Genomic DNA, 26,579 nt, shown 5'->3' with positions numbered 1-26,579 from the left:
TTATTTATTTATTTATTTTTGGCTGTGTTGGGTCTTCGTTTCTGTGCGAGGGCTTTCTCTAGTTGTGGCGAGCGGGGGCCACTCTTCATTGCGGTGCACGGGCCTTTCACTGTCGCGGCCTCTCGTTGCGGAGCACAGGCTCCAGACGCGCAGGCTCAGTAGTTGTGGCTCACGGGCCTAGTTGCTCCGCGGCATGTGGGATCTTCCCAGACCAGGGCTCGAACCCGTGTCCCCTGCATTGGCAGGCAGATTCTCAACCACTGCGCCACCGGGGAAGCCCTTGTCTTTACATTTTTATGGTGCTTTTTGGAATGCAGAAGATTTTAAGCATCTTTGTGTTAAACTATCAGCCTCTTATATTTTCTGGTTTTGGTGTTGTGAGTTTGCTAGGGCTGTCATGACAAAGTACTGCAGACCGAGTGGCTTAAACAACACAGATTTATTGCCTCACAGTTCTGGGGGCAGGAAGTCTGAGATCAAGGTGTTGGCAGGGTTGGCAAAGTGAGGCCTCCCTTCTTGGCTTGTAGATGGCTCTCTTCTCCCTGTGTCCTCAAATGGTCATCCCTTTGTACCTGGGTCCAAATTTCTTCTCCTTATAAGGACACCAGTCAGATGAAATTAGGGCTGCCCTAATGACCTCATCTTAATTTAATTACCTCTTTAAAGGCCCAGTCTCCAAATACAGTCACATTCTTAGGTACTAGGAGTTGAGACTTCAACATGTGAATTTGGAGGGGGAAGTACAGTAGCCCACAATAGGTATCATGATAGAGAGGCCTCCATCATCTTGAGAATATGTAAATATTTGGAGGAAGTTATTCAAACTGCTGAGATTTAGCATCTTCATTCATTTACTTCAGATAGTGCCAACTGTCGCTCGGGGCTGGGGTGAAGAATAAGTGAGAAAGTGTGTATTTCAAGTGCCCAATTCAGTGCCTGCTCTCAGCTCGTGCCTGCCCCTTTCTGCCAACTATCCCATAGCCTCCATGATGAGAATTCAAGATGCTGTGGAAACACTGTTCTCTGCAAGTTTGCAACATATCGTAAGCCAAGAGTATCTAATTTCACATTTCCCCACCTGGCAAGTAAATGGGCCGAGTTAATAGTGAGATTACCACATGAGGCTTTTGTGCACAGCATATCCATAAAATGAAATATTGGGTTTCTGCATTTGATTCAATTCTCTCTTTACTTTTGTCTGAATGCTTGTGTCTTGCACAGTGTTGCCCCATTTCTGAAGCCGTAAAGTTTCTTCCTTGGCCCTCCACTCTTCTCACAATGGCCATCAGTTCCCTAACACAGGTGGAGAATCTGAGATGGCAGCCCCACCATTTATCGCTCCGTACGGACCCTCCAGTGCAGGGGGCACACGCCCACTACCTTTGGCAGTCATTGCTTACCTATGTGACTGGTAAAGAGGAATGTCTGTCCCTCCCTGATATACGTTTGGGAAGGGAAACAAAGGCAGAGTTCAGCAAGTCTGAATGATCACAACATCCCAAATAATGCCCAGCTGACAGCTCCTATTTCCTGTATTCTTCTACCTAGACAGTTAGGGTGTTGAGATACTATAAGTCTATTTGGAATAAAAAGAATGTTGTACAAAGAAGAGGGGAACAAAACTTTTATCCAGATCTGTTTCCAGTGAGCCTTCCTGAGGCACAGTGTATGGTGCAAGGCAGTGTCCTCAAAAGAGAAAACTAGAGAGCTCAAGGCAGACAGGGTAGTCAAAGGAGATTGGAAGATGCCACCTCAAAATATTCCACTTTGCATTAAGGATTATTTTTGAGCTGAAAGCAATTAAGAAACAGTATATTCAGAAGGAGCTCTCTGCCCTTCTTCTTTCTACTTAAAAGCGGGGCATAAATTTCCATTTGTAAAAATGTCCTTCTCTCCCAAACTAGAAAGAGAGAGCTATTCCAGAGACAATTCTTGTCACCTGAGAGGACTTGAGATTGCATAACAAACCTTACTAAGCAACCCTTTCTTACCATATATTTCCAAGTTACCTTTCCACAACATACATTTCCACCCCACCCCCACTCAAGAAACTCTAACCCCTTGTCCTTTGTCTAGCCTTTTCTCCACACTTTATCACTCCTTGTTAAGATGGTTTGTGAGCTCCAACTTTTAACCATCTCTTTGAGTTACTCATCTCTGAGTTCTCCTGCATGTATAGGCATTGCATGAATAAGTAAACTTTTTTTTCTCCTGTTAACCTTTGTTTTGTTAGTTTAATTTGCATGCCGCAGCTACTGAACCTAAGAGGATTGAAGAAAGGTTGTTTTTTGTTTGATTTCTTTTTTTCCCCCCTCCTCTACATAGTACAGAGAGAAAGGCTGCTTTCAGTGCCACTTTCAGAGGTCCTTTTCCTTTGTATGTAACTCTAATGCCAAGGGAAAACGTTGTCTATTTCTTTTTCTATCAAGGACCACTTAACATTTAAAATATGGGACTAGTTCTCCCTCCCCACTATTCATTCCCATAATCATTGTAAACCTATTATCTGTCATAAGTGGATAATGATGGCCAGTGGGGCAGAGGACAGCTTGCCTATGGAGAAAAGGGACAGAGGAGTTGAAGCAAATCGTTTCTCCAGCTGTTTGGTGTTTCTTTCCCATTGATCTGCCTTTTGGCCTCTACTGATCCATCTGTCAGGCTCTTTCAGTTTGTGGCGGCACACAGTTCACCAGGGCAATCGTGCTAGTTTTCCCACTACACAGGTCCTATAGAACATCCTTATAGGCTTAACTTTTTATTCTCTTAATAGGGTTTGCTGGTGTAACAGAAAGACTAGAAATAAGATAAAAGGGTTTAAAGCCATTCAGAGACCCAAAGCTAAAACTATATGGAAAATTCAGCAGAAAAAAATGGGTGAGGTATTTGGGAATTTTATGAACTCCAAGACCTAATCAAGCTGCCTGGAAAAACAGGGAGAGATGTAACAGATCTTTAAGAGACTTTAGTGAGATGAGTTTCCAACACAGACACGTAGCACTTTGGGCTTAGAACAATGTGTAGTCACAGACAGATTTCTAGATGGGAATCAAGAGTGGTTTATTTCCATTGTCTTGGAGACATGACCCAAAGATAAGAAGGAGACATTCAGCAGAATGATAAAGACAATTTCAACTTGCTCCGGGGTTATAGAGTCACATCTGACATGCAGATTTTGGTAACTAACTCCCAAGTGAGAAGTGACTCCTTTTTTTCATTTAATTCACTCAACTATAAACAATCCCTTTGGCATGCCTATTAAGGTTGTAGAATCTTGGTACTGGAATAAAGTCAATCAATCAGCAGTCAAGCAGGAACACTGTAGAATTCTCCACTCATTCCCTAGGTAGGGAGAACCACAAGACAGAGTGGTTGGAAGGTCTAGCCTACACTTCCCTTTAGTGGTTCTTAAATTTTAGTTTGCATAAGAATTATTATATCAAAGAGTTTATTACACAAGTTCATGCAGCTTGTATTTACTGGGCAATTTTGACTAGACTTGGTTTTATCGCCAGTAGCTCTGATGAGATGTCAGTCGTGGAAAGTATGCATTCAGCCGACACCATGAATGAGATGCTTGTGTGCCCTGGTGATGTAACGGTGTTCAGGATGTGTACCCTGCCATAAGTGTGCTCCAGGTGTGCTAGGGGGAGGCTGACCAGAAGAGTCAAGTGCCATGAGTGCTGTGCCTGGGGAAGCAAAGACTCTAGGAGATCGCATTTGTTGACTGAAATTTAGAAATGTATTTCCATCTCAGTTATGCCTGACCAAGCACTGGGCCTGCGTGTTGATGTTTCTTGGAGAGTCTGATGAGACTATTTGTCTTGTGTGAAGTTCAGCCGTGGGTTTCCCTGATCATTAGTAATCTGCCCAGAGAACTTGGTAGCTCACAACTTAACTGGAGGATGATTTTGCCCCGCAGAGGACTTTTGGCAGTGTCTGGAGACATTTCTGACTGTCACAGCTAAAGAGGAGTATTGACCTCTAGTAGGTAGAGGCCAGGGATGCTGCGAACCATCTTACAATGTACAGGACAGCCCCACAGCAAAGGACTATGGCCCCAAATGCTAACAGTGCCAAGGGTGAGAAAACCTGAGCTAGAAACTTTCCCTTCTGAATGACATCAGTAGCAACAGTGACTATATATAGAAGCCTCAGAGCTAACTGTTCCCTCTTGGAAATATAAATTCAAGAGGATAAAATGTGGACTTCTGAGGATAACGATGTGGACCAGATTATTCATTCTGCAGTTGTGCACCTGACTCTACCCATGGGAGCCTGGCTTCACCCTGTCTGTGCCATTTGTTAACGTGGGGAAAACTGATGAGGTCTAATTTGGCTGGTTAAGTGAGTTCCCAAGGGATGCACCCTCGCCTGTTTGCTTTCAATGACTGCTTTGTACACTGCTCTTACGTTGTTCTCCACAGAGACACAAGGAGAACTGCATTATTCTATTCTCACCTGTTCAACAGGTTTTGTCTGAAGAGTCTTCGAGAAATAAATATCAGTTAAAAAGGAAAAAAGCACACTTGGCCTTTGATTCCTGGAAGGCCAGATGACTTCTTTCAGTGTAATTCTAGACTATTTTGTGTAGAGTTGGGACGAAGATGCTCAAAATGCATTTTTATTTCTATTATCTACTCTCTTAACCACCAAGATTATGTGTTCTTTGTTTTGAATAGTGTTACCTGATATTTACACCGAGTCTGTTTTCACATTAGAACCTGTTTTCTTAACTCTTACTCTAGGAAGTGTAATTGAATCTAGATCTTGAATTGAAGTGACTTGGTACAGATAAAATACACTGTCCTTGGAATTCTCAAGTGAATTAAAAGAGTGTAGAGACTATGAAGAAGTCTGTCCCAGTGCAGATTGTCTGCTTGTATTTGTACCTATGAGATCCATAATTTATGTAGCAAGTCCCTGTTGCTGAATATTAAATTGTTTTCAAGTTTTGGGAATTACAACCCAAACAGCAGTTGGCATTGTTATGGTTAAGTTAATAATTATTTCTTGAGGAAACATCCTAGAAAAGTAAAATCACTCAAAGGGAACACAAAATTTTAAGGCTTTTGGTACAGTCTGCCAAAAGTACCTCTGGAAAGTTGTACCAATTTATACTCTGAATAGATGTGCATGGACATGAACTTTCTTCTGTAGAAGTCACGACCAAGAGTTAGGGTAGGAGTGTCTAGTGGGGTCAAGAGTACAGTCAATGAACCTACCAAGTTATGACCCAACAGCTGCTGGAACTCATTCTCTTATTATTCTAGCTCTTACTTACTTGGCTTTGGCCACTCACCTGTTTCCGGAACATACAAGGCATGCTCCTGCCTCAGGGCCTTTGCACTTGCTGTTTGAGAAATAGAATATTGCCTACCATATTGGTAAACAAAGAATCTAGCCACCACATTACAGCCACCCTGACTGTGAGCCCTGAGGGCACTCAGGAAGGAAACAAAGAACACTTGCCATCTAGCAGTCATCAGACTGCAGCCAACCCCTGATGGTGCAGCTTGAGGAAACTCTGGATGAGGAAACATTACTGGCCCCGGATAGCTGAGGTGCATATCAAAGGAATGATTTCATTGAGCCCAGACTCTTGCATCTTCCCATACATAGAAAAGCATTAAATTCTTTAACTTGAGATATCTGGTTTTCTTTTATTAACAGTAGTCTTTGTTCTGACTTCCTGGTGTTGTTGCAAAAACTCCTATATATCCTGGCTCCCCCCTTCCTCTTCAGAGCAGTTTGTTCAGGGTTATTTAAGATGCTGCCTCAGGGCTTGAAGTCCTAAGAATGTCCAATGAATAAAACATAACTCTCAACTTTTAGGTTGTGCATTTTTTTTTTCAGTCGACGTGTTCCCTTGGCCTGTGACATGATTCCTCCAGGTGTCCACATGGCTCACCTCCTCACTTCTCATAGGTCTTTACTCAGATACTGTGTCTCACTGAAGCTTTCCCTGGTTTCCCTATTTAAGACTGCAGTCCTGCCCCTCCCACACAGATACACTCACATGCTTCAGATTCTCCTTCCCTGATTCATTTCTGTCCATGTCCCTTGATGCCACCTAACGTGTAGATTTGCTGCTGTATCCCCAGCACTGAGAACAGGGCTGGTACAGAGTAGGGCTCAGTAATTATTTGTTGAACGAGCTATTGAACCCCTGCTTTGAAGATCTGCTCCTGCTGGTTGGCACTCATTATCTTCACACCAGGCTGTCTTCATCATCCTTGGCCAAAGGGACAGCAGTTCTGTTTTGGGTCATTTCCTCTACTTGTCAGCTCTGGTGAAGTTAGTTATTCATATCACTGCTGGTGTTGTTATTATTAACTGCCATTAGGCTGCCATTATTAACTGTGCTATCTCTATCATCTTAGTCACGTCCAATGGCCACTGAGATCAGGGATAGTAACTGACAAGGCCTACTCTGGTTTGATAAAGAACCAAAGGCACATGTTTGATTAGCGTCTTCATACAGAGATCAATTTCTGGAAAAATACTTAAGAACCCAGTAGAAAAAAGGCAAAGTATTTGGACAGTTCACAGAAAAGTAGACATGGGACTTTGCATCTTTATATTCAACCTCTCTCACAATAAGAGAAATAGACATTGAAAGTACATTGAGGACTTCCCTGGTGGTGCAGTGGTTAAGAATCTGCCTGCCAATGCAGGGGACACGGGTTTGAGCCCTGGTCTGGGAAGATCCCACATGCCGCAGAGCAACTAAGCCCGTGCGCCACAACTACTGAGCCTGCGCTCTAGAGCCCTCAAGCCACAACTACTGAGCCCGTGTGCCACAACTACTGAAGCCCGCGCGCCTAGAGCCCATGCTCCGCAACAAGAGAAGCCACCGCAATGAGAAACCCGCGCACCGTAACGAAGAGTAGCCGCGGCTCGCTGCAACTAGAGAAAGCCTGCACACAGCAATGAAGACCCAATGCAGGCAAAAATAAATAAATTAATTAAATAAAATAAAAAGAAAGTACATTGAGATACATTTTTTTTCAATACATCAGGTGTGCAAAAGTTCAATCTGTTGGTGAGTCTGTGTGTAAAGAGGCAAGCCTCATCCATTGCTAAAGGGAGTATAGATTGGTACAGCTCTCACTATGGAGATATATTTGGAGACGGCTATCAAAATCTAAAACTGCCTATGCTCTTTGACCCAACAAGTTTACTTCTGTGAATCTACTGTAAAAATATACTCGCACATGAGCAAACTGATGTATGCATAAGATTTTTCACCAGAGGCTTGTTTATAACAGCCAAAGGTGAGAGTTCACCCAGTGGCCCACGGCAGGGGACTGGTTCTTCAGATTAGATACTGGGAAGTTGCTGCATAGCACAGGGAGATCAGCTTGATGCTTTGTGATGACCTAGAGGGGTGGGATAGGGAGGGTGAGAGGGAGGCTCAAGAGGGAGGGGATATGGGGGATATACATATACATATAGCTGATTCACTTTGGTGTAGAGCAGAAACTAACATAACATTGTAAAGCAATTATACTCCAGTAAAGATGTAAAAAAAAAAATAAAAGGCTGATAAACATAAAAAAAGAAATAAAATATTAAAAAAAGAAAGATACTTCCATACAAAGAACAACTATGCAGCTGTAGAAGGAACCAGGACACAAGATTTGTATTAATATAGAAGGATTTAGAAGACACATGAAATGAAATAAAACCAGGGTATAGAATGCTGCCTTTTATATAAAGAAAGTGGGAAATATAATATGCTTTTGCATTTGACTTACATACATGAAGAAGTTCTGGAGCGATACATAAGAAACTAGTAACAGTGGCTAGCTGGAGGGGTGGGGATAGAAGTGGATATTGGGTGGGTGGATCATTTCGGGAGGAGGGAGATTCTACACTGTCTTTACATGCACACACACACACATGCACACACGTTCAAGTTTTGAATCACATGAGTGTTTTACCTGTTCAAAAATGTTGTTTTTATTTATTTATTTATTTATGTTTTAATTTATTTATTTTATTTATTTACTTTTGGCTGCGTTGGGTCTTTGTTGCTGCACGCAGGCTTTCTCTAGTTGCAGCGAGTTCGGGCTCTGGAGCGCGCAGGCTCAGTAGTTGTGGAGCACGGGCTTAGTTGCTCCGCGGCATGTGGGATCTTCCCGGACCAGGGCTCGAACCAGTGTTCCCTGTATTGGCAGGCGGGGTCTTAACCACTGAGCCACCAGGGAAGCCCCCCAAAAGATTAAGTTAAAAAAGTTATCCTAAAAGAAACGAGTGAGTCTGGGAGAGAGAGGCAGCAGAGGATAATCTTACTTCCTTTGTGTAAGCAACACTATTCATTCCAGTGAGAATTAAAGGTCTGTTCTGAATGCTGTACTAGCCACTGCAATTAATTTTCTTCGCATCTTGTGAACTGGCCTTGGGGAGGGAGTGTGTGTGCATGTGTGTGAACCCTGGGGCATTGCGCCTTCCTTATGATATCCTGGTTGCTATAGTGCGGAGGAGCTCTATTTGTGACACACAGAAAACACTTTAAAGATATGCTGCTTCCTGGCCATGACTTCCTGGGCAGTCTGTCCTTCCGGAGGCTTTTGAGCACGAGGAGTTTGCATGCACTTCTGGGCAGAGTGAGCCAGGCTCATTCAGACCCTGGGCACCATTCAGAGTAGAAGCAGGTAGTAAGGGATGCCTTGCTTCCCACTGAGGACTTGGGAGGCTGTTGCCTCTCCCGGGCCTCGTCTCCAACTCCAGGGCATTGACACCTTCCCCTCCTTTGCCTTCTCTCCTCTGGAGCCACCCGTGAATGGTGCAGTTGGCACCCTGTGTCTTCTGCACCCAGAGCCGTTTCTTGTACCAAAACCACCAGTGAAAACAGGAAGTGATGAAACAAAATTCGCCCCGCATCTGCACTGAGTGACTTCTCTTTCTCTTTTTGTCATTCCTCATTAGGTATAGACACGTGCGGCCATCTACACTGCAAGATCTCACTTCCACCGGCTTTGGATATTCCGGGGATTTGCAATGCCGCCACCTGCGGACATCGTCAAGGTGGCCATAGAATGGCCTGGCGCCTACCCCAAGCTCATGGAAATCGACCAGGTTAGTAATACTGGCAGTCGTTTAGGGGTTATTTTAGTTTCCCTTCTATTCTGAATTTACACAGACTTCAGATAGCTCTTTTTTCTCCTGTTCTCTCTCTGGCTGTGTTGAAAAATTGGTGCGATAATAGTTGCAGTGTAGTTTGATTTCTGTACCACATGCAATGGCGATGGATGGGGTTTTTATATTCATCCAACATCTACTTGGAGTGTGTCAATACAGGGTTTGTGTCTGAGGCTGTGAGGGAGGCAGGAGGGACATGAGGACTAGACTCCGGGCAGTTGACACAGTGGAGGCTGTCCCAGCCCTGCCTTGCAGAGACTCATGGCTGTGTGCTGATTGTTTTATCATAGACAGCACAAAGCTTAATTTTTGGAATCACTCTTCTCTTTGGTTTTTGCATAAGCAGCCAACAAGTACGTTGCTGCTTTGTCTTATTAATAGTTTGATCATGCGTGGATGGATCTAGAGACTGTCATACAGAGTGGAGTAAGTCAGAAAGAGAAAAACAAATATCGTATATTAACGCATATATGTGGAACCTAGAAAAATGGTACAGATGAACCGGTTTGCAGGGTAGAAATTGAGACGCAGATGTAGAGAACAAACGTATGGACACCAAGGGGGGAAAGCAGGGGGGGGTGGTGGTGGTGGTGTGATGAATTGGGCGATTGGGATTGACATGTATACACCGATGTGTATAAAATGGATGACTAATAAGGACCTGCTGTATTTAAAAAAAAAAAAAGTTTGGTCATGAATTTAGTGTAGAGGGATGGGTCTTGTATCCTAGCCAGTTGTAATTTTTTTATTAGAGTAAAATGCACTGTGGATCTAGTATATTGTCTGATATGTAATAAATACTCAGTACATTTTTACTGAATGAAAAAATATCAAGAAGATTTTTAAAATGGTTTTACCTATGGAGGCATCGTTTAGCTTGTGTACTGACAGTCTTATGATGTAACTCTCATTTACTATTGATTACAGGCTATCTCAGGAAGCTGATTTTTGTCATTGTAAATGATGTAAAGGAAAAAAAAATTGAGGCCTAGTGTATGCTTAAGGGTTTCATGAAGCATATAGTATAGGATTCTAGATGGCTTTCTACATTTTCAAAATTAGGGTACCAATGCAACTCCACTTTTTATGTTCTTGATATTATTTTATGGTCTATACTTTTCTGATACTATTTTATGATCTATACTTTTTTTTCTGGTCAGATTTTATTATCTGATTGAAGACCACTGCAAGATTTACATGGCATTGTGTGGATCCAAAGGATTCATTAGAATAAATTATAAAGGTCAAATAAGAATTAGTTGAGTTTGAGCATGAATGTAAGAAAGGGTACATTTTTAGATTTGTTTTCAAAAAAGGTGTCATCAGACCAGCATGTCATAGTCATTTTAACTATTCTCTGAGGCAGATTTTGTTGACTTCAGGAGCAGCCCATGAAAGTAGAGAAGCCCGCCCAGTAATTTTATATACATTTGTGTCAGACAACAATTGTTTACCTTTTTTTCACATGCTGTTTGAGAGAGGATATGTGTTGAATGTTACTTTAAAAAATGGCTGGACTACTTGGTGAAGACTAAATGTTGTTAAGATTAACTTTGTCTACAACCCAAGAGAACAACGGTTTCAAAGAGATAGAAGTTGGCCTCTCAAGTCCACATGGCAGTCCTGGGCTGGCATGGTGCTCCAGTGTCATGGACCCAGGCCCCTTCTATCTTGTTGTTTTGCCTTCTCCATGGGTGGGGCTGAGGACCAGTTGCTTGAGCATCACCTGAGAGCTCAGTAGATACGCAGAGTCTCAGACCCTACCCAGACCTCCTGACCCAGATGTGCATTTTAACAAGCTCCCCAGGGGATTCCTTTTGTAGTTAAGTCTGAGAAATGCTGAGCTGGATACCAGGTACCCAAGCCCAAGGCCACATCAGAACCACCTGGGGCACTTGTTCAAATGTTCTCTGGGGCCCCAGCCCCAGAGATTCTAAGTCAGTGGTTTAGGTAGACTATTTCCTTTTGCTTCTGCCATGGCCCAAGGTGTTTGGAAACCTCTTCTTTAAGACAGTAGCTCTTGATATATACTCCTAGGGGCCTGTGGAATCAGTATCTTGTTCCTGCCTTTGGGGATGGCCTTTGCTGTATGTGTGTCTTAATAATTTTTTTTTAAATATTCTTTTTATTTTGGAACAAGTTTAAATTTATAGACGAATTACGAAGATTGTATAGAGAGTTTTTGTATACCCTTCACTCAGTTTCTCCTGATGTTAACATCTTAATATAACTGCGGTACATTTGCCAAAACTATGGTAGATTACTAGTAACTGAACTACAAAATTTATTAGGATTTCATCAGTTTTTCCACTAATGTCCTTCTTCTGTTACAGGATCCAGTGCAGGAATACCAACTGCATTGTAATAGTCATCATGTTTCCTTTGTCTTCTTCAGTCTTTGACAGTTTCTAAGTCTTTCCCTTGTTTTTCACGGCCTGATAGTTTTGAAGAGTAACTTTACTTCAATACAATTTCACACGCAGAAATGACAAGAATAGTACAAAGGAATTCCTGTCTACCTTTTATCTAGATTCACTAATTATTAATACTTTGCTTCATTTGCTGTATTGTTTTTTCTTGCTCTAGTATACCATCCCCTTTAGAACCATTTGAGGGTGACTTAGGGGCACCATCTCCCTTTACCCCTAAATACTCAATGTGTCCTTCTTAAGAACAAAATCATTCTCTTACATAACCACAGTCTCTTTACAGAAACCAGAAAATTGAACATTAGTTCAACATTATCATCTAATTCAAAGCCCAAGGCCCATATTCAAATTTCATCAAGTATCCCAATAAGGTCCTTGATAGGTATTTTCCTCACAGTCTGACATCCCTCCAGGATCATGTATTACATTTATTGCCATGTCTCTCTGGTCTTCATGGATCTAGAATGGTTCCTTAGTCTTTCTTCATCTTTTGTGACCTTGATAGTTTTGTAGAGTACTGGACAGCTGTTTTGTGGAATGTCCTTCAGTTTGGGTTTCTCCGATGTTTCCTTCCAATTAGATTCAGGTTTTGCATTTTTGGCAGACAGGCGAGAGAGATGAAGTTGTGTCCTCTTCAGGGCATCATATCAAGAGGCACATGAAGTTTCCTTGTCTCGTTCTTGGTGATGGTTCTAGATTTATACATGATAACATTGAGGTTCATAGAAGTTAGATGATTTCCTAGTCAGTGAGACCAGGACACAAACCCAGGCCTCCTGTACTTTGAAGACTGAACTTTTAAACTGTTGGCTAAATTGTAGGGCTCCTGCTAATGCCATATGGAGACCTCTACAAAGAGTTAGAGACCCAGTCCCTTTTTGCCCTGCAGCCGCTGAAGTTGGAGAGAGTGGCAGTATTGGTATCAGGTGCTTTCTTTTTTCTTTTTAAGATTTATTTATTATTTATTTATTTATTTAATTTATTTTTGGCTGCTTCGGGTCTTAGTTGCAGCATGCAGGATCTTCGTTGAGGCATGCGGGATCTTTCATTGTGGCGCGCGGGCTTCTCTCCAGTTGTGGCGTGTGGGTTTTCTCTCTCTAGCTGTGGCACACGGGTTCCAGAGCGCATGGGCTCTGTAGTTTGCAGCGCACAGGCTCTCTAGTTGAGGCACATGAGCTCAGTAGTTGTGGCGTGCGGGTTTAGTTGCCCTGCAGCACATGGGATCTTAGTTCCCTGACCAGGGATCAAACCCGCGTCCCCTGCATTGGAAGGCAGATTCTTTACCACTGGGCCACCAGGGAGGTCCCCAGGTGCTGTTTCTTGATCGAGTTGGAAGTCGGCACAAGAATTGGAAATGTATTTGCACAAACAAGGAAGACTTGAGCAGTGATTATTACTGGGGTTTTCTCCTAATCTTCTACCTTGTTCAGTAAAGGTCACACCACGTGCTTCTCTCCCATTGCACGTTACCTTTGCTCCTTTGCTCTTAGCTACCATTTCACTAAAAGGAATTTCTGGAAGCTGGGTCAGGCATTGCTGCCCCATCTTCTCCCCAAACCTCCAGTACCCCTCCACTTGTCACACTGTGTTGTCCTTGTCAATCAGCTTAAACCAGTGGTCCTCAGCCTTGTGTGTGCCCAAGAGTCACCCGGGGAGCTGGTGAGAAATGCACATCCCCAGCCCAGCTGCAGAGGCTGTGACTCTGCCGACCAGGGGTGGGTCCTTAATCTGGTTTGTGATGAGCATTAGGTGAGTCCAAAGCAGGGCCGCCCACATTGCATCATGCAGGGGCTCATGAGAAACAGCCATGAGCCCGAGTTACTCCATTTTTGAGTACTGTTTCTCTAGTGCCTGGTGAACAACCTTCCTTAAGAAGTGAATATTTAATTAATGAATAACCAGAAGAGGGAGCTTCCTGAGTGGGGATCAGTTCTGCTCAGCCAGGGCCCATGAGGTTCAAGGGGATATCTGCTTGGAGTGGATTGGTTTATCTTCCTTCTGAATTTTGAGGAGGCAATTCTGTGTTTCCACTCCACAGGAAAAGCCCCGAGGAGCTTCTCACAGCTGGAGTTTGCTGTGTCATATGAGGTTCTCGAAAGAGCTGTCAGCTAGCTCCTTTGTTCACAGCGGCAGCCTCTGCTCCTGCCTTCACTGTCTGTTGTTGGCTTTCAACCTCAAGAGCCACTTGAGGCTGTAGGTGATGATTGTCGGGATACACAGAGCCAAAAAGGCTCCCCATCCACTCTTCCTGTTAACCTAATGTTTTTTGAACAGCGTATTTCTTAGTCAAGAGTGTCGAACCCCTAGCACTTTTGACACGAGGCATAATGCTGAGAGGCAGTGTGTCCTAACAGACACAGTACGGGCTCTGGGACATTTAAACCTGGGTGTGGGCCCTGGAGCCCCCCTTTCTCTGAGAACCCAGGTAGCCTCTGTGAGCCTTGGTATCTTGGCCTGGTCAAGTCGAAATAATAATTTCCCACTTCTATGATGGTTGTGAAGATTAAAGAAAATATATGAAAAGAATATAGGACACTGCCAGCTCAGAGTAATTACTCAGTAAAGGCATTATTGCTGCTAGTTTAAGCAAGTCCTCATGAAATTAGAAAATTAGATGCTCTGATTTTTGTTTTTACTTGCCCTTCCATCGTGCACAGTTTCCCACCTTTCTCCTTCTTTCTCTGCCTAGCTTTGTAAGTGTTTAGAAGGAGAAAAAATTAAAGGGCAAGTGGGAGGGAGGCATCAGCTAGTAATAAAGAAGCATGCTAACTGGACATGCAGCCAGTTCATGCTATGGAATATTCACTGGTTCCCTAGTACTCCTCCACAACATTTTCTCCCATCTCTGGGCCACCCACCAGTATTCTGGGAAGCAGCCCCTCTGTTCCTTGCACATGCTCTTTGGTCCTCCAGTCTCTCCTGCCTCTGTCCTTCCCCCACATGCCTTTCTTTACGAGGAGTACACTGAAGCCAGAAAGCCACTGCTCCTGTCCGTGCCTCGGAAGTTCTCTGCTATGTGTTTGCACACCTCCACAGACCACTCGATGCCTTTGTCTCCTGTCATGTTGTCTTCCTTTTCCACTGCCAGCAGAGGAGGGAAGACGCGTCCCCGCTCTCTTCCTGAGGCATTCAGCCTGTCCCAACCCCCATCTCTTTTGCTCCACCTGTGTTTTGACTTGTCCTCTCCCCTTACCTGAGGCTTTGCCCATCAAAATCCCCTTCATTTGTTCTTTTCTCCTCTGCTTTCAACAGGAAGCTCTTCTATACCTACCTTGGAAAATCCTCCTCTTGACCTAGTAACTCTCTTGCTGGAGTGTAATTTATTTTCTGTCTTTCCATTCCAAGCCGATCTAAGTGCTGTCAGTATACGTCATCCATGTTGCTTTGGAATCTACTTAATCTTAGGATGAATAACAGTTTCCCTCCCTCTGGTGTTGCTGTCTTTGATGGCACCTATGCCCTCCCGTTTGCTAAATCGAGTGGTCTTCACTCTGTCTTGGTGTCACTCGGCAAAGCTGCTCGTTCGTATCTTCTTGAAACTACCCCCCTCCCTTCATTAAGCTTCAGTTCTGAGATTCTCCCTCCTTGTCTGATTAGTCTTTGTGGGTTTCCTACATGGTTCCGTGTCTTTCTCCTTCCTTCTAACTCAGTCACAACCTCAATGCTTAGCCCTCTGGTCTGCATGTTCACCAGTGACACTCATGGGCTCAGATCCCATGTTCTTTCATGGCTTTAAGTATAACTTCTCTCTGAATAATCCAGCTCTGGCCACCGGCTTGTCCTACTAACTGGTCATCAGTTCATCTCTCTGTTTAATGGATGCATTATTTCCCTCTATAAACCTTCAGTTGCCTACAGAATACAAGCAAATAGTTGGTAAAACTGCTCATGTGTGAACCTGAAGGAAGGGGGTCTGACAGGTGTTACCAACTTTTGGAAGTTATTTCATGTAGAATGGGGTTCATTAGATGTGTTATTTATGGCCCCAAGTATACAAACTCCATCCTTTCCATACAACAAGATAGATCTCATCTCTAATCAAGAAAAGCCAGCATGGGCCATCTTGGCAGGCAAGGAGCCCTGATCATCTCTCTTACTTGTGCATCAGACAAACACTTGGGCAGACTGCTATGCTGCAAGTTCAGGCCCAGAAAGGATGATGGGAGGAGATGCACGGTTTTCAATCTTAGTTCTGCAGATCCTTCTCAAATGGTTCAGGGGCGAGGGGTGTGTGCCATGGGCTTCCAGGCTCTCCACGCTCACTCCTGCCACAGCAGCTGCTATCGACCTCTTCTCATTTTTAGATGCTTTGGGGAAAGAGTTTGTTCGAAGAAAGTATACCACAATTAAAAGAAAAAGTCCCGGATGATTCTTGAGCTTTCTAGTATCCCTGAGATTTGAGTCAGATTCCTTAGCTTGCCTTCATGTCCTGCCATGATTTCCCTTTACATTATCCCAGGTTCAGGGTATTTGCAGGTGCTGCGTGCAATTCTCAAGTACCCTCTTGCTTTGTAGAAGCTGCCCCTTTAGGAGTGTGTCCCTGCACATTTTTGCACTTTTTTTTTTCATGTCTCATAGTTTCTTTCTAACAGCCAGCCTGCTTGGATTCTTCCTGCCCTCTCTTCCCCTCTCCACTCCTCTAAATCCTGGCTTTGCTAGCGCTGGACAGAGCCTTCTTTCTGCTCAAGTCTTTTTTGATCATGTAATGTAGTTGTTTCTCCATCCTTCTTATACCATTTTATTTGCCTGTAGATTTTATTTACAGTTAATATAACCTGTGCCTGATATTATTTACATGTGCCCATGTCTTTTGAAGTATATTATAAGATGTAGATTATAAATAGATTATAAGATGTTATTATAAGCTCTTGGTGGTCAGCCTGATTTACATACTGCATTTGTATCCTGTGGTCCATCACAATGATCTCTATTTATGTGGGTCTACTTTTGGCTTGAATTGTGAGTAGTAAAGATAAGAATAAAACACTGGTTATTCTCCATTCTCCAAACAGAAAAAATTACAATAGCACTCCTTCTCGTACATGGTTGTGGATTTTATTTTTCTCAAAGAAACATAGATGCATGTGTTTTTAGGCAAGCATGTACAAAATGATTGCTCACGGTTTTCCCTCCGCTGTCCTATTTCTGTAATATATTTAAGATATAATTCAATACATATAAATTTGATTTACCCATAAAGCTCACTCATTTTTAAAGCTCAATACATAAAGTACATTGAAGTTTTTGTGCTTGACATAGGAGTTTAACTCATTCTGTACATAACACTAGTAGTAGTAGTAGTAGTAATAATGGCATGTACCATCTAATCAGCACATATTATATGCCAGGCACTGTGTTAAGTGCCCTGCACAGAGTATTTCATCCCCTTCCTACAGCCCAGCAAGGCAGGCTTTATACTTCCCAGTTCATGTTGTTCAGAGGCTCAGTGAGTTGCCTGAGATCACACAGGAAGCTACTGATTTGAGTCTAGCACTGGGTGACACTAAAACCCAGACAGTTTCTACTAAATCATAAATCTGTTCAGTAGTTCTTTTTTTATTTCATTTCAGCTTTATTGAGGTATAATTGACATATGGTGAGAACAATTGAGTTTTACTCTCTTAGCAAATTTAAAATCATACAATATAGTATTATCAACTACAGTCACCATGTTTTACATTAGATCCTCAGGCCTTGTTCATCTTATAGCTGAAAGTTTGTATCTTTTGACCAACCTTTCCATAGTTCCCCTACCTTCCAGCCTCTGGCAACTACTTTTCCACTTTCTGTTTCTATGAGTTCGATTTTTTTTTTTGTAGATTCTGCATATAAGTGATACTAGATGGTATTTGTCTTTCTCTGTCTGGCTTATTTCATGTGTTTGGTAGTTCTCTTTGAGTCTCTCCATCTCTTAGGGCTCAGCTTAATGGTGGTTTGAAGAGATGCCTATGCCACTGCCAGCTTGCCTGCTGCATCCACTGACAATGTGACTTCCAGGGACATGTTGTATTATGAAAGCCAAGATTGTATTACCTTAAAAGTTAGGGAAAACATGGCGAGTGGTCTGGGTTATTACAGAAGGAGCCCACCTGAAGTGAAACAGAGCCTTGAAAGGCAGGTTTCTTTGGGGCTGGACACTGGGAGAGGCAGGCTGGCCTGGTGCTTATGGGCATGGACTTTGGGTGGACTTATTTGGACTCAAAATCTGGGCTGCCACTAAGTGCTGTGTGACTGGGGGCAAGCCTCCTGCTCTGTAAGGAAGAATTGTCAATATTTATACATCCTTCCTGGCATTGTGGGGATTCGGTGAGGTAATCATTCAGCGCCCTGCTTAATAATAGAAACCATTAGGAGCCAATTATGATTTTTTTCAGTCATACATAGAATAGAACAAGTTTCTTATGTTTCAAGCAAGACTGGAACCAATAATACAAACTTTTCCTTAAATGCATTAAAGTTAGCTCTTCAGCCTGAAAACCCATAATTCCCAAGACATTTAAGTATTGAGAGCCTGGTGAACTAAAATGACAGTTGAGCTCCAAATAAAGAGTCTTAAATTCAGATGCAATCAATACAATTTGAGTGTATTTAATACCACTGAACACTATGTTTAAAAATAGTTAAGATTGTAATTTTAATGTTATGTGTATTTTACCACAATAATAGTAATAAAAAAGATCCCATAGAATCAAGAAAATGAGACTGAATTTCTGGAAAGTGAAGCTCCAACCTTGCCCTGCAGAAATGAAAAGTCATGTAATTTTTCTGGACTGTTCTTTCCTGAGTGGTTGGATTACATCAGGATTTCTCAACCTCAGTACTATTGACATCTTGGACTGCATAATTCTGAGTTTTGAGGGCTGTCCTGTGCATTGTAGGATTTTAGCAGTATCCTGGCCTTTACCCACTAGTTGCCAGTAGCATTCCTTCCCCCAGTTGTGACAACCAAAAATGTCTCCAGACATTGCCAGTGTCCCCAGGGTGGGGGACAAATTTCCCCTTGTTAAGGATGGACTAAATCAGTGGCTCCCAAGCTTGGTTCTGCATCTGAATTGCTTATGAAACATATTGAACACAGAGAGGATTATTTGTAGGTGTGGTTCAAGGCCTGGGAATTCCTGTTTTTTTCAAGGTCCATGGCGATACTGATGCTCTTGGACCCCGATTTAGAAATTACTGTCTCTACACCCCACTACACTTCTAGCTGTATCTGCTTGTGATACCTCTGGCTCCCACAGTAACGTTTAGGGAGTACCTCAATGCTTCCATCAGTAAAATGATCCTAATGGTTCTTCACCTTTAATTACTCTACAAAGAGTATGAACATAACACCTTCAAGAGCTTCTTCTGTTCCACTTAAGAAAGCCTGGGTGATGTTGCACTACTACTTTCTGTGCTGTCATAATCAGGTAGAATGATATTGGGACAGGAATAGTCATTGCTCATCTGATTTTTGCAACTGTTGGATTTGGTATTGTAACAACTATTTCTTTTTTAAAAAATTTATTTATTTTATTTTTGGCTGCTTTGGGTCTTTCCTGCTGCATGCAGGCTTTCTCTAGTTGTGGCGAGCGGGGGCTACTCTTTGTTGCGGTGTGCGGGCTTCTCATTGCGGTGGCTTCTCTTGTTACGGAGCACAGGCTCTAGGCTCACAGGCTTCAGTAGCTGTGGCTCGCGGGCTCAGTAGTTGTGGCGCACGGGCTTAGTTGCTCCACGGCATGTGGGATCTTCCTGGACCAGGGCTCAAACCCGTGCCCCCTGCATTGGCAGGCGGATTCTTAACCACTGCGCCACCAGGGAAGCCCCTGTAACAACTATTTCTTAAACTTCCTTTAATATAAAGTGACCGAAGTACTTCCCTTTCTGGTTTTACCTCTGTCCCTTTGTATGTGAGAGTGTATGTAACTTCATAAAATCTTAGAGTTTGCCATGCTTTGGAAGAGAAAGACAGAAAACGTATGTCTCCCCTCAGCTGAGAACCCAGTACAATTGCACAGGAATGAACTCTAGTGTTCCGCTTTTTCATCTGAAAATGCACTGCAGATTTCAGTTTGCTTTCTGGGTAAGAAAGGGTGATAGTCTCCTCCATTCTACTTCCCTTCCCCAACTCTGTCACTAAGAGCACATTGGGTAACTCAGGACAGAGCCTTTTATCAACCGTGGTTTCTTGAGATTTTGGTGACTAAGACATCTCACATTTCTAGAACCTTTTGTGTGTGTCACACTTTGTACTTCATTTTCCTGTTAGGTCAACTGGCAGTTTGTGGCGGGGTATACAAATATGTAGATTTCAGCGTTAAGCAGCACTCCGGGTTCCCAGAAAAAGGTGTTTTGTTCTAGAGAAAGGCAGCTTGTACTTTGTCTCTAGGAGTATATAGACCTGTGCAGTGTGCCCAGAACTGCGAGGGAATGAGAGCAGCCTCAGGGAAAGAAAATATGTGCTCTTCTAGATTGTTTTTTTCTAGAACTTCCATCAGATGTACTTGCGGGTCCTCTAAGTCAGCGGTACCACCGTGGGGCTGGACAGCCTCCCCTGCAGCTCCCAAAGTGTCTCAAATAGCAAGTCCTGTGGAGGTTACCTCCTAAATGATTCTTGATTCTGTCCCCCTTTCCTCCATCCTCGCTGCCACTGCTCTCGCTTGTCTCCACTTGCCTCCTCAGCTGGCCTCCCAGTCACCGCTCTTACTTCCCCTCCGATGCGTTCCCCCAGGCATTCTGCAGTGACTTTCCCACTGCACTTAGAATGAATTCCAGACGTCCTTACTGTGGTTATTAGGACCCTGCTATCCTCAGCTCTTGCCTACATCACCAGCTTTGCTTAGAGCCAATGTAGCTTCCCCCAAATTCCTCTGTCTTGGTTCTCATTATAATTGGCTTTTTTCCTTTCATGAATGCACAGTTCTCAGAACCTTTACAAATGTGATTTTTCTCTTAACTGGAAATTACCGCCCCTTCATTTCTCTGCTTATCTAACTCCTGTTCACTCTTCATCCCAGATGAAGAGTAAGCTGCTTAAAAGTCTTCAGATTTCTCAGATCAGATGAAGGCCCTTGTTATATGCACTTGTAACATCCTGTATGGCTCCACTTTTTCACTGTGTGATGTTCTGCATGGGCCAAGTGTGTTCCCAATGCCTAGGACAGGACCTGATATGTGGTAAAATCATAATAATGTGAGCAAAGGAAATAGGTGATGTTTGTACATTTTCTGTCCTATGATGCAATTAAATATAATTATGAAAGGAGTGGCCCTGGTGAGAAGAACACCCCTTCCCTTGCATTCTAATATATTTAGAATGCATTCACCATGCATTCTAAATATATTATTATATCTTATGAATTGACTTTATGAAGATCTAATTTTGTCCTTCCATCAAAGTCATCCATAATCAAAAGACAACCAAATGACTTTGAGATAAGCTGTATCAATTTTCAAAATGATTATACATGGATCATTACCCTGGGACAAGTTTGTGGTGATCTATTTGCATTCATCAGCCTCGTCACCATAAGATGCTCATAATTTCCGCTGTCACTTCATTCTTGACCTCCTGACCCATATAAACAACTACCTATCTGCTTACTTGTCATGCCCATCTAGATGGCTCTTGCACCTCAAACTCAACATATTCAAAACAGTCCTCATTGTTCTTTCCAACCCCAAGCCTGTGCAGTTTTGCTTTTCTTCATATTTTCCTTTTCTCAGTGACATATGAACATACACCCAGTTTACTGAAGCTGAAATTACATGTCTTCCTAGACTCTTCTCTTTCCCTCAGCTTTTCTGTCCAATCAGTTACCTCAGAAAACTTACCTGCATCTGGTCCCTCTTTGTCACACCTGCTGCTGCTGCTGTAGGTGGCCCTATTCCCTCTGGTCAGTGTGGAGGAACATAGAGACCAAGGGAGGACTTAAAAAATAAGTGTGTCATAGATCCTCAAAGGAAGAACTTTAGAAGAGAGAGATTAGTATCTATACAAACAGGAAATTATGCACACAAAGTAGGTAGACATAAATTGAGAATAGAGGAATATGAGAAAGAAACAATTAAAAATCTCAGAAATAAAAAATATACATATAGTAAGTAAAATGTAAAAAAAAAAAAACCTACAACAGGAAAAAAACAATAAAGCACATAGAGTTACTCTACAGTGGATTTGGCTATAGAGAGAACCAGTAACTTGGAAGATGAAAATAATGAATACATGCAGAATATATTCCAAAAGATAAGGAATGAAAAATATATATGAATGTGAAGTTGTGTTGAAAGGACACGTGAAGAAGTTCCATCCTATGTCTAATTGACAATCCTATTAATGAAGAACAAGAACGGAAGGAATGGTGGAGAGGTGATATTTGAGGAGATCCTGGCTAATATCTTACCTCTCTGGAATTGAAAGAAGTTCCATAGGGGCTCTGGATTTGGCTGGTTGGATGGATAGAGGCTCTGCCATGAGGAGCTGTACGGACTTAATACTCTGTCTAAGAGTCATGAAAAAAGGGAAAGTTTCTAAGCAAGGGAGTGACATGGTATGATTTGTACTTTTGGAAGGTCAAAATTTGAGAACTGTTTTGTGAAGGTAAAATGAAATAAGAGAGACTAGTTAGACAGCTCTTGCAGTAGCCCAGGTGAGAAACGATTATTATGTCATGGCCTAGGATAGTGACAGTGGAGACAAAAAGAAGTCAGACGTATGTCTTATCAAGACATATGAGAAGATTAAATTGACAGGAAATTGGTGATTGATTATACGTGGGAGGTAAGCGAGAGCAAAATGTTAAGGATGATAACGAGATTTCTTGTCAACAACTGGGCAGATGTTGGTGACAGCTACCAAGATAGAAAACACTAGTGGAGGAATATTCAGATGGAGTCTCATTCTTCATGGAACACTTACAAATGGGTACCGGAAAATACGGCAGCTTATCCATATGGTTGGACTTCCTTTCAGATTTCCTTTGTGTTTTGATACACTGGCCAACTTGTCTCTTGGCCTCCAGTGTAATCACCTATCCTTAGAAAATGCACATTTGATTGTGTCACTTTCCTGCTTAAAAACCTATGATGAGTCCAAATTGTCAAGAGTTAGACATTTTTGGCCTCCAGCTTGCCTTTCTAGCCACTTTCTCTCATTCACGCATATGACATTGTCAGCTTCTCCATATGCAACATGAACATCCACCTACCGTGCCTTTATGGGTGCCCTAAGTAATCCAAATAGCAGCTATTTTTAATTGCTTCTCTGTACCCATGGGCAGAATAAAGAAGTTTAGAGAGTAACCTCTGAGGTTGACTTGGCAGGACTGAAGAAGAACAAACAACATGAAGGAGAAGGAAGATGTAACATTGATTGCAAGGTTATTTTCTGGCAGAGTAGAAAAAGATGACTAAAAGTTGAAAAGTGAAAAAGAATTTTGGAGTAAGATTTGAATTTGAGGTTGTGGAAGGATACACACTCCGGTCAAAATGGCCTGAGACAGAAGGGGACTATGGAGAAGTCAGGGCTGGAGGTATTGATTTGAGCATCAAAAGTGAGAAGAAAGCTGGAGCAGAGAGTTCTTCCCCTGGATATCAAAAGTTTCAGTGTTGACTTGGGAGTTCATCATAATTTATGTGGATAGTCCATGAAGCAGGATCATCTACTCTTCTCATGGTAGTGCTACAACATTGAGCCTTAAATAACATTTTTCAAAAGCTCACTATGTGCCAGGAATTAAGAGGCCCAGAATTTCATTGCCTCCCCCCTCAGGTGTTAGCTCTGGGCCCTTGGGCTTGTTGTTGATGGTTGCTAGTACTCCAGATTTGGGACAGAATTAAAGAGCAAGGGTTCTGGAATTATATAGGTCTGGGTTCAAGTTCTGGCTTTGCCCCATATGCTGTGAGGCTTTGAGCAAGCTACTTAACACCTCCAGATCCTCTTACAGTTTTCTCATTTGTAATGTAGACTTAGTAACATCATCTTGTAGGGGATATATGGTAGTCACTCAATAAATAGTAGCTACCGCTATTATCATTATTATCAGAAGGGCTAGCCAAGTGATGCTAGATAATGAAAGTCTGGGTTGATAACATGTCAAAGGTAAGGGAGTTTTAGAAAGTGCATGAGGTTGTGGCCATTGTTTGGATATTCCAGACCCTTCCAGAAGAGCCTGTTTTATTGTTCTTTAAGGCTGTGGTTTAGCCTCAGGTTGCTGTGGTCACATTCATGGGACATATCTTTGAGACTTGGAAGCTCACTTCCTCCACTACTTGCTGGCAGGTATCTCAGCACATCCATTAGCACTCTAGAAAGAAGGATGAATAGGCATTAGTGCATCCACTCATAAACAAAGTAAAGCAACTACATGGCAAAGTGAGACAAGTAGTAAAAGGGGACAAAAAGCCCTAAATTAAAAAAGTAAACTCACTTCTTAATACTCCCTTTGCCACTAGTTCCTCTTAGTATTCTTTGACAGCTGTCTTCCACCCAATCTCAGTTTCTTCGCAGTTGATAAACCTTCATAATCCTGTGTTTAAATTGAACTTGAACTCTACTTTGCCTTCAGAGCTTATCTGGCTTTTTCATATCTACCCACCTGGCCTGATATCACCCTGTCCATCAGAGTCAGTAGTCATTTCTGTTTATCCTACCGAACCTGTCTGACTTTTTTACTTTCATACCATGCACATAAATACGATTAACCTTCCACATATGAACTTGACACAAATAAGGAGACTATTTCACAGGAGTGAAGACAGGCAAACCTTAAGACCTGAATTGAGTCACAGTGTGAATCACTCATTTCCACATAAAAAAGGACACTTGACTCAAGGTATGGTGGAATGAAATGGCCAGCCAGCCAGGCCCAAGTCATCTGGGAGTACTTCTTGGAAAAGACGGATATTAAGGAAGATAGAGAGGGATACAGGAATTGGGAAATTTGTTGCTTTTGCTGCCTGAGATGTTGAAATTTGGAAAAAAATTTTATATCCATAGCAACATTGATATTAGGACAATGTAAAATAGTCAAGGACAAGGAAGGAGGCTCAGAATAGATAACTGATATGAGTAGGGCTTTATTTTTACATTGTTCATCTCTACCTTTCTGTCCTTTTCTAAAATTGCAGTTTCCCTTCCAACTGAAGGGGAACACAGTTTCTACTGAGTAGAAGTATATCGCAATTCCTAAAAGAGAAAGAGGTGTTTCTATTCCTCTTTAACCCACTAATACGTGAGAGTACTAATTATTTTTTGTCTTTGCTCACTTACATAGTCCAGTGTTGTTTATGATGCAAAGATTGTACTTTGTCTTGCTGAATCTAATATTTCATTAGTTTCATGAAGCTTGAAACAAATCATTTTTAGTAAACCATTTAGACACAAATCATTTGTCAAGAAAAAAGTGGCATAGCCTGTCATCTTTCAATTTTTAAAATTAATGTGATACATAGTTTTACTACTCTGGAGATGTAGTTGTGAGCTCCCCTCTTTGTCATTTCTGACAGTCACTGAAGTCTTGTGTCAGTGATTCACATTGGAACTCTTGTCAAAATACTTGCTTTCCAAGAACCAGCTAAATTTGCCTCAGGAAAGTGTGGTTTTTGTCGTTAACTTTTAGGCAGCTATTAGGAAAACAGAATATGCATACACACCTCTCGGGACACATTGGATTCCTCCATACTAAAGGTATATGGCTCAGAAGCATGGAGAGTAGTCATCGGGCTCAATGGAGGAGGAAGAACGCTGTTGTAAAATGACTGGTGTCATTGACACAGTGTCAGGAGGCACCTCCGGGAACTAGAAGGGTTATTGCACATGAAATTTTCTCCCAGTCACATTCTAGGCTAAGCCGTGGTAAACACGCATATCCCTTCTCAGAGGTGTCCTGACATTTGAAAGCTGGGCTTCTTTTCTTTCTGGGCCAACATTACTCATAACTGCTGTGCAGAATATGTTCAATGAATTTCCATCTATAAAAGCAAAGTAAAATCCCAAGTGCTGTCTAAGTGTCAAAATAAAGCAGCTGTCACATTCTTTTAAAGCACTAGAGAAAGGCTTTTTAATAGTCTGGGACCAAAAACTTTAAGTCTTTGTGGAAAATGGTTTTGCAATTGCAGGGCTGTATGACAATGGCACTACGCAAGGGCAGCTGCGTGGTGGTGATGGGGGATTGCTCCTGTCTTCCTCTTGCTGTCGGTCTTCCATCTTTAGCTCCTGCCTGAGCTTCAGAGGCAGTCGGAAGAGACCAGAAGAAAGGGAAAGAAGCTAAAAGTCTGAAAAAAGAAGTGTTCTTAATCAAAAAATGTTCATTAATTGCATCCTTGTGGCCTAGCAGCCACTTGCTTGGGAGGTGACAAAGGTGTCTCAGAGGCAGTCCCTGCATCCTAACGAGTATAATCTAGTTAGCAGAAGAAAGGAAAATGAGTTGAAGAATAAAGAACAGGATGAGATGAGTGCCAAAGGCAGCCCTGGGAGTTGGCGTCACTTGAGGAAGAAGGAAGAATTGGATACTCATTCATTCATGTATTTAATTTCTTTAACCAACTTTTAAAAAAAGTACCTGCAAAGCATCCAAGCAGGATTTAAGAGATGAAAGAACCTATTCATAGGTCACATTTATCCAATGCCTTGCTATGTACCAGGTGCAACTTCAAGGGCTTTACATACATCCTCTCGGTTAATCTTCACTACCCTAAAATGTTTAAGATACTGCTTTTATTTTCAGAAAAGAAAATGGAAACATCGAGAGGAGAAGTAATAAGCCTAAAGCTACAAAATCAGGGACTGCAGAAGTTGGGGTTCAACCCCAGGAAGTCATTTTCTAAAGTCATTCAAGTGCTCATAGTTGGGGGAAAGTATAGAAAAGCTAGTTGATAAAAATTCAGCATTCGAAATGCTTTTCTGGTGTCCCTTCACTTACTGTCATCTCATAAGCATTTTTCCCCTCCCGTCTTTAAAAACATTTGAAATAAATAAGATTTCAATGAAGCCAAGCTTTCTTTTTGGGTTGATGCCCATTTTAGGAC

General features: G+C 42.2%; 1 protein-coding gene across 8 annotated transcripts in view; it reads left to right on the top strand.

The window, feature by feature from the left end:
* The window catches only part of ELMO1 (engulfment and cell motility 1), a 552,023-nt gene that overhangs the window by 90,250 nt on the left and 435,194 nt on the right, over positions 1-26,579 (top strand). For 7 of the 8 annotated variants that reach the window (XM_082399508.1, XM_082399510.1, XM_082399509.1 and 4 more), the window contains one exon: positions 8,932-9,081. In XM_082399508.1, the coding sequence (XP_082255634.1) occupies positions 9,004-9,081 (78 nt within the window). In that variant the 5' untranslated portion in view covers positions 8,932-9,003. Of the gene's footprint in view, positions 1-8,931; positions 9,082-26,579 lie in introns of those variants that run through there. The other variant, XM_082399507.1, reaches the window with a different exon arrangement.

This window comes from Balaenoptera borealis (genome assembly GCF_965194805.1).
Source record: "Balaenoptera borealis genome assembly, chromosome: 7".
Taxonomy (NCBI): domain Eukaryota; kingdom Metazoa; phylum Chordata; class Mammalia; order Artiodactyla; family Balaenopteridae; genus Balaenoptera; species Balaenoptera borealis.
This window is presented reverse-complemented; position numbering and strand designations above follow the sequence as displayed.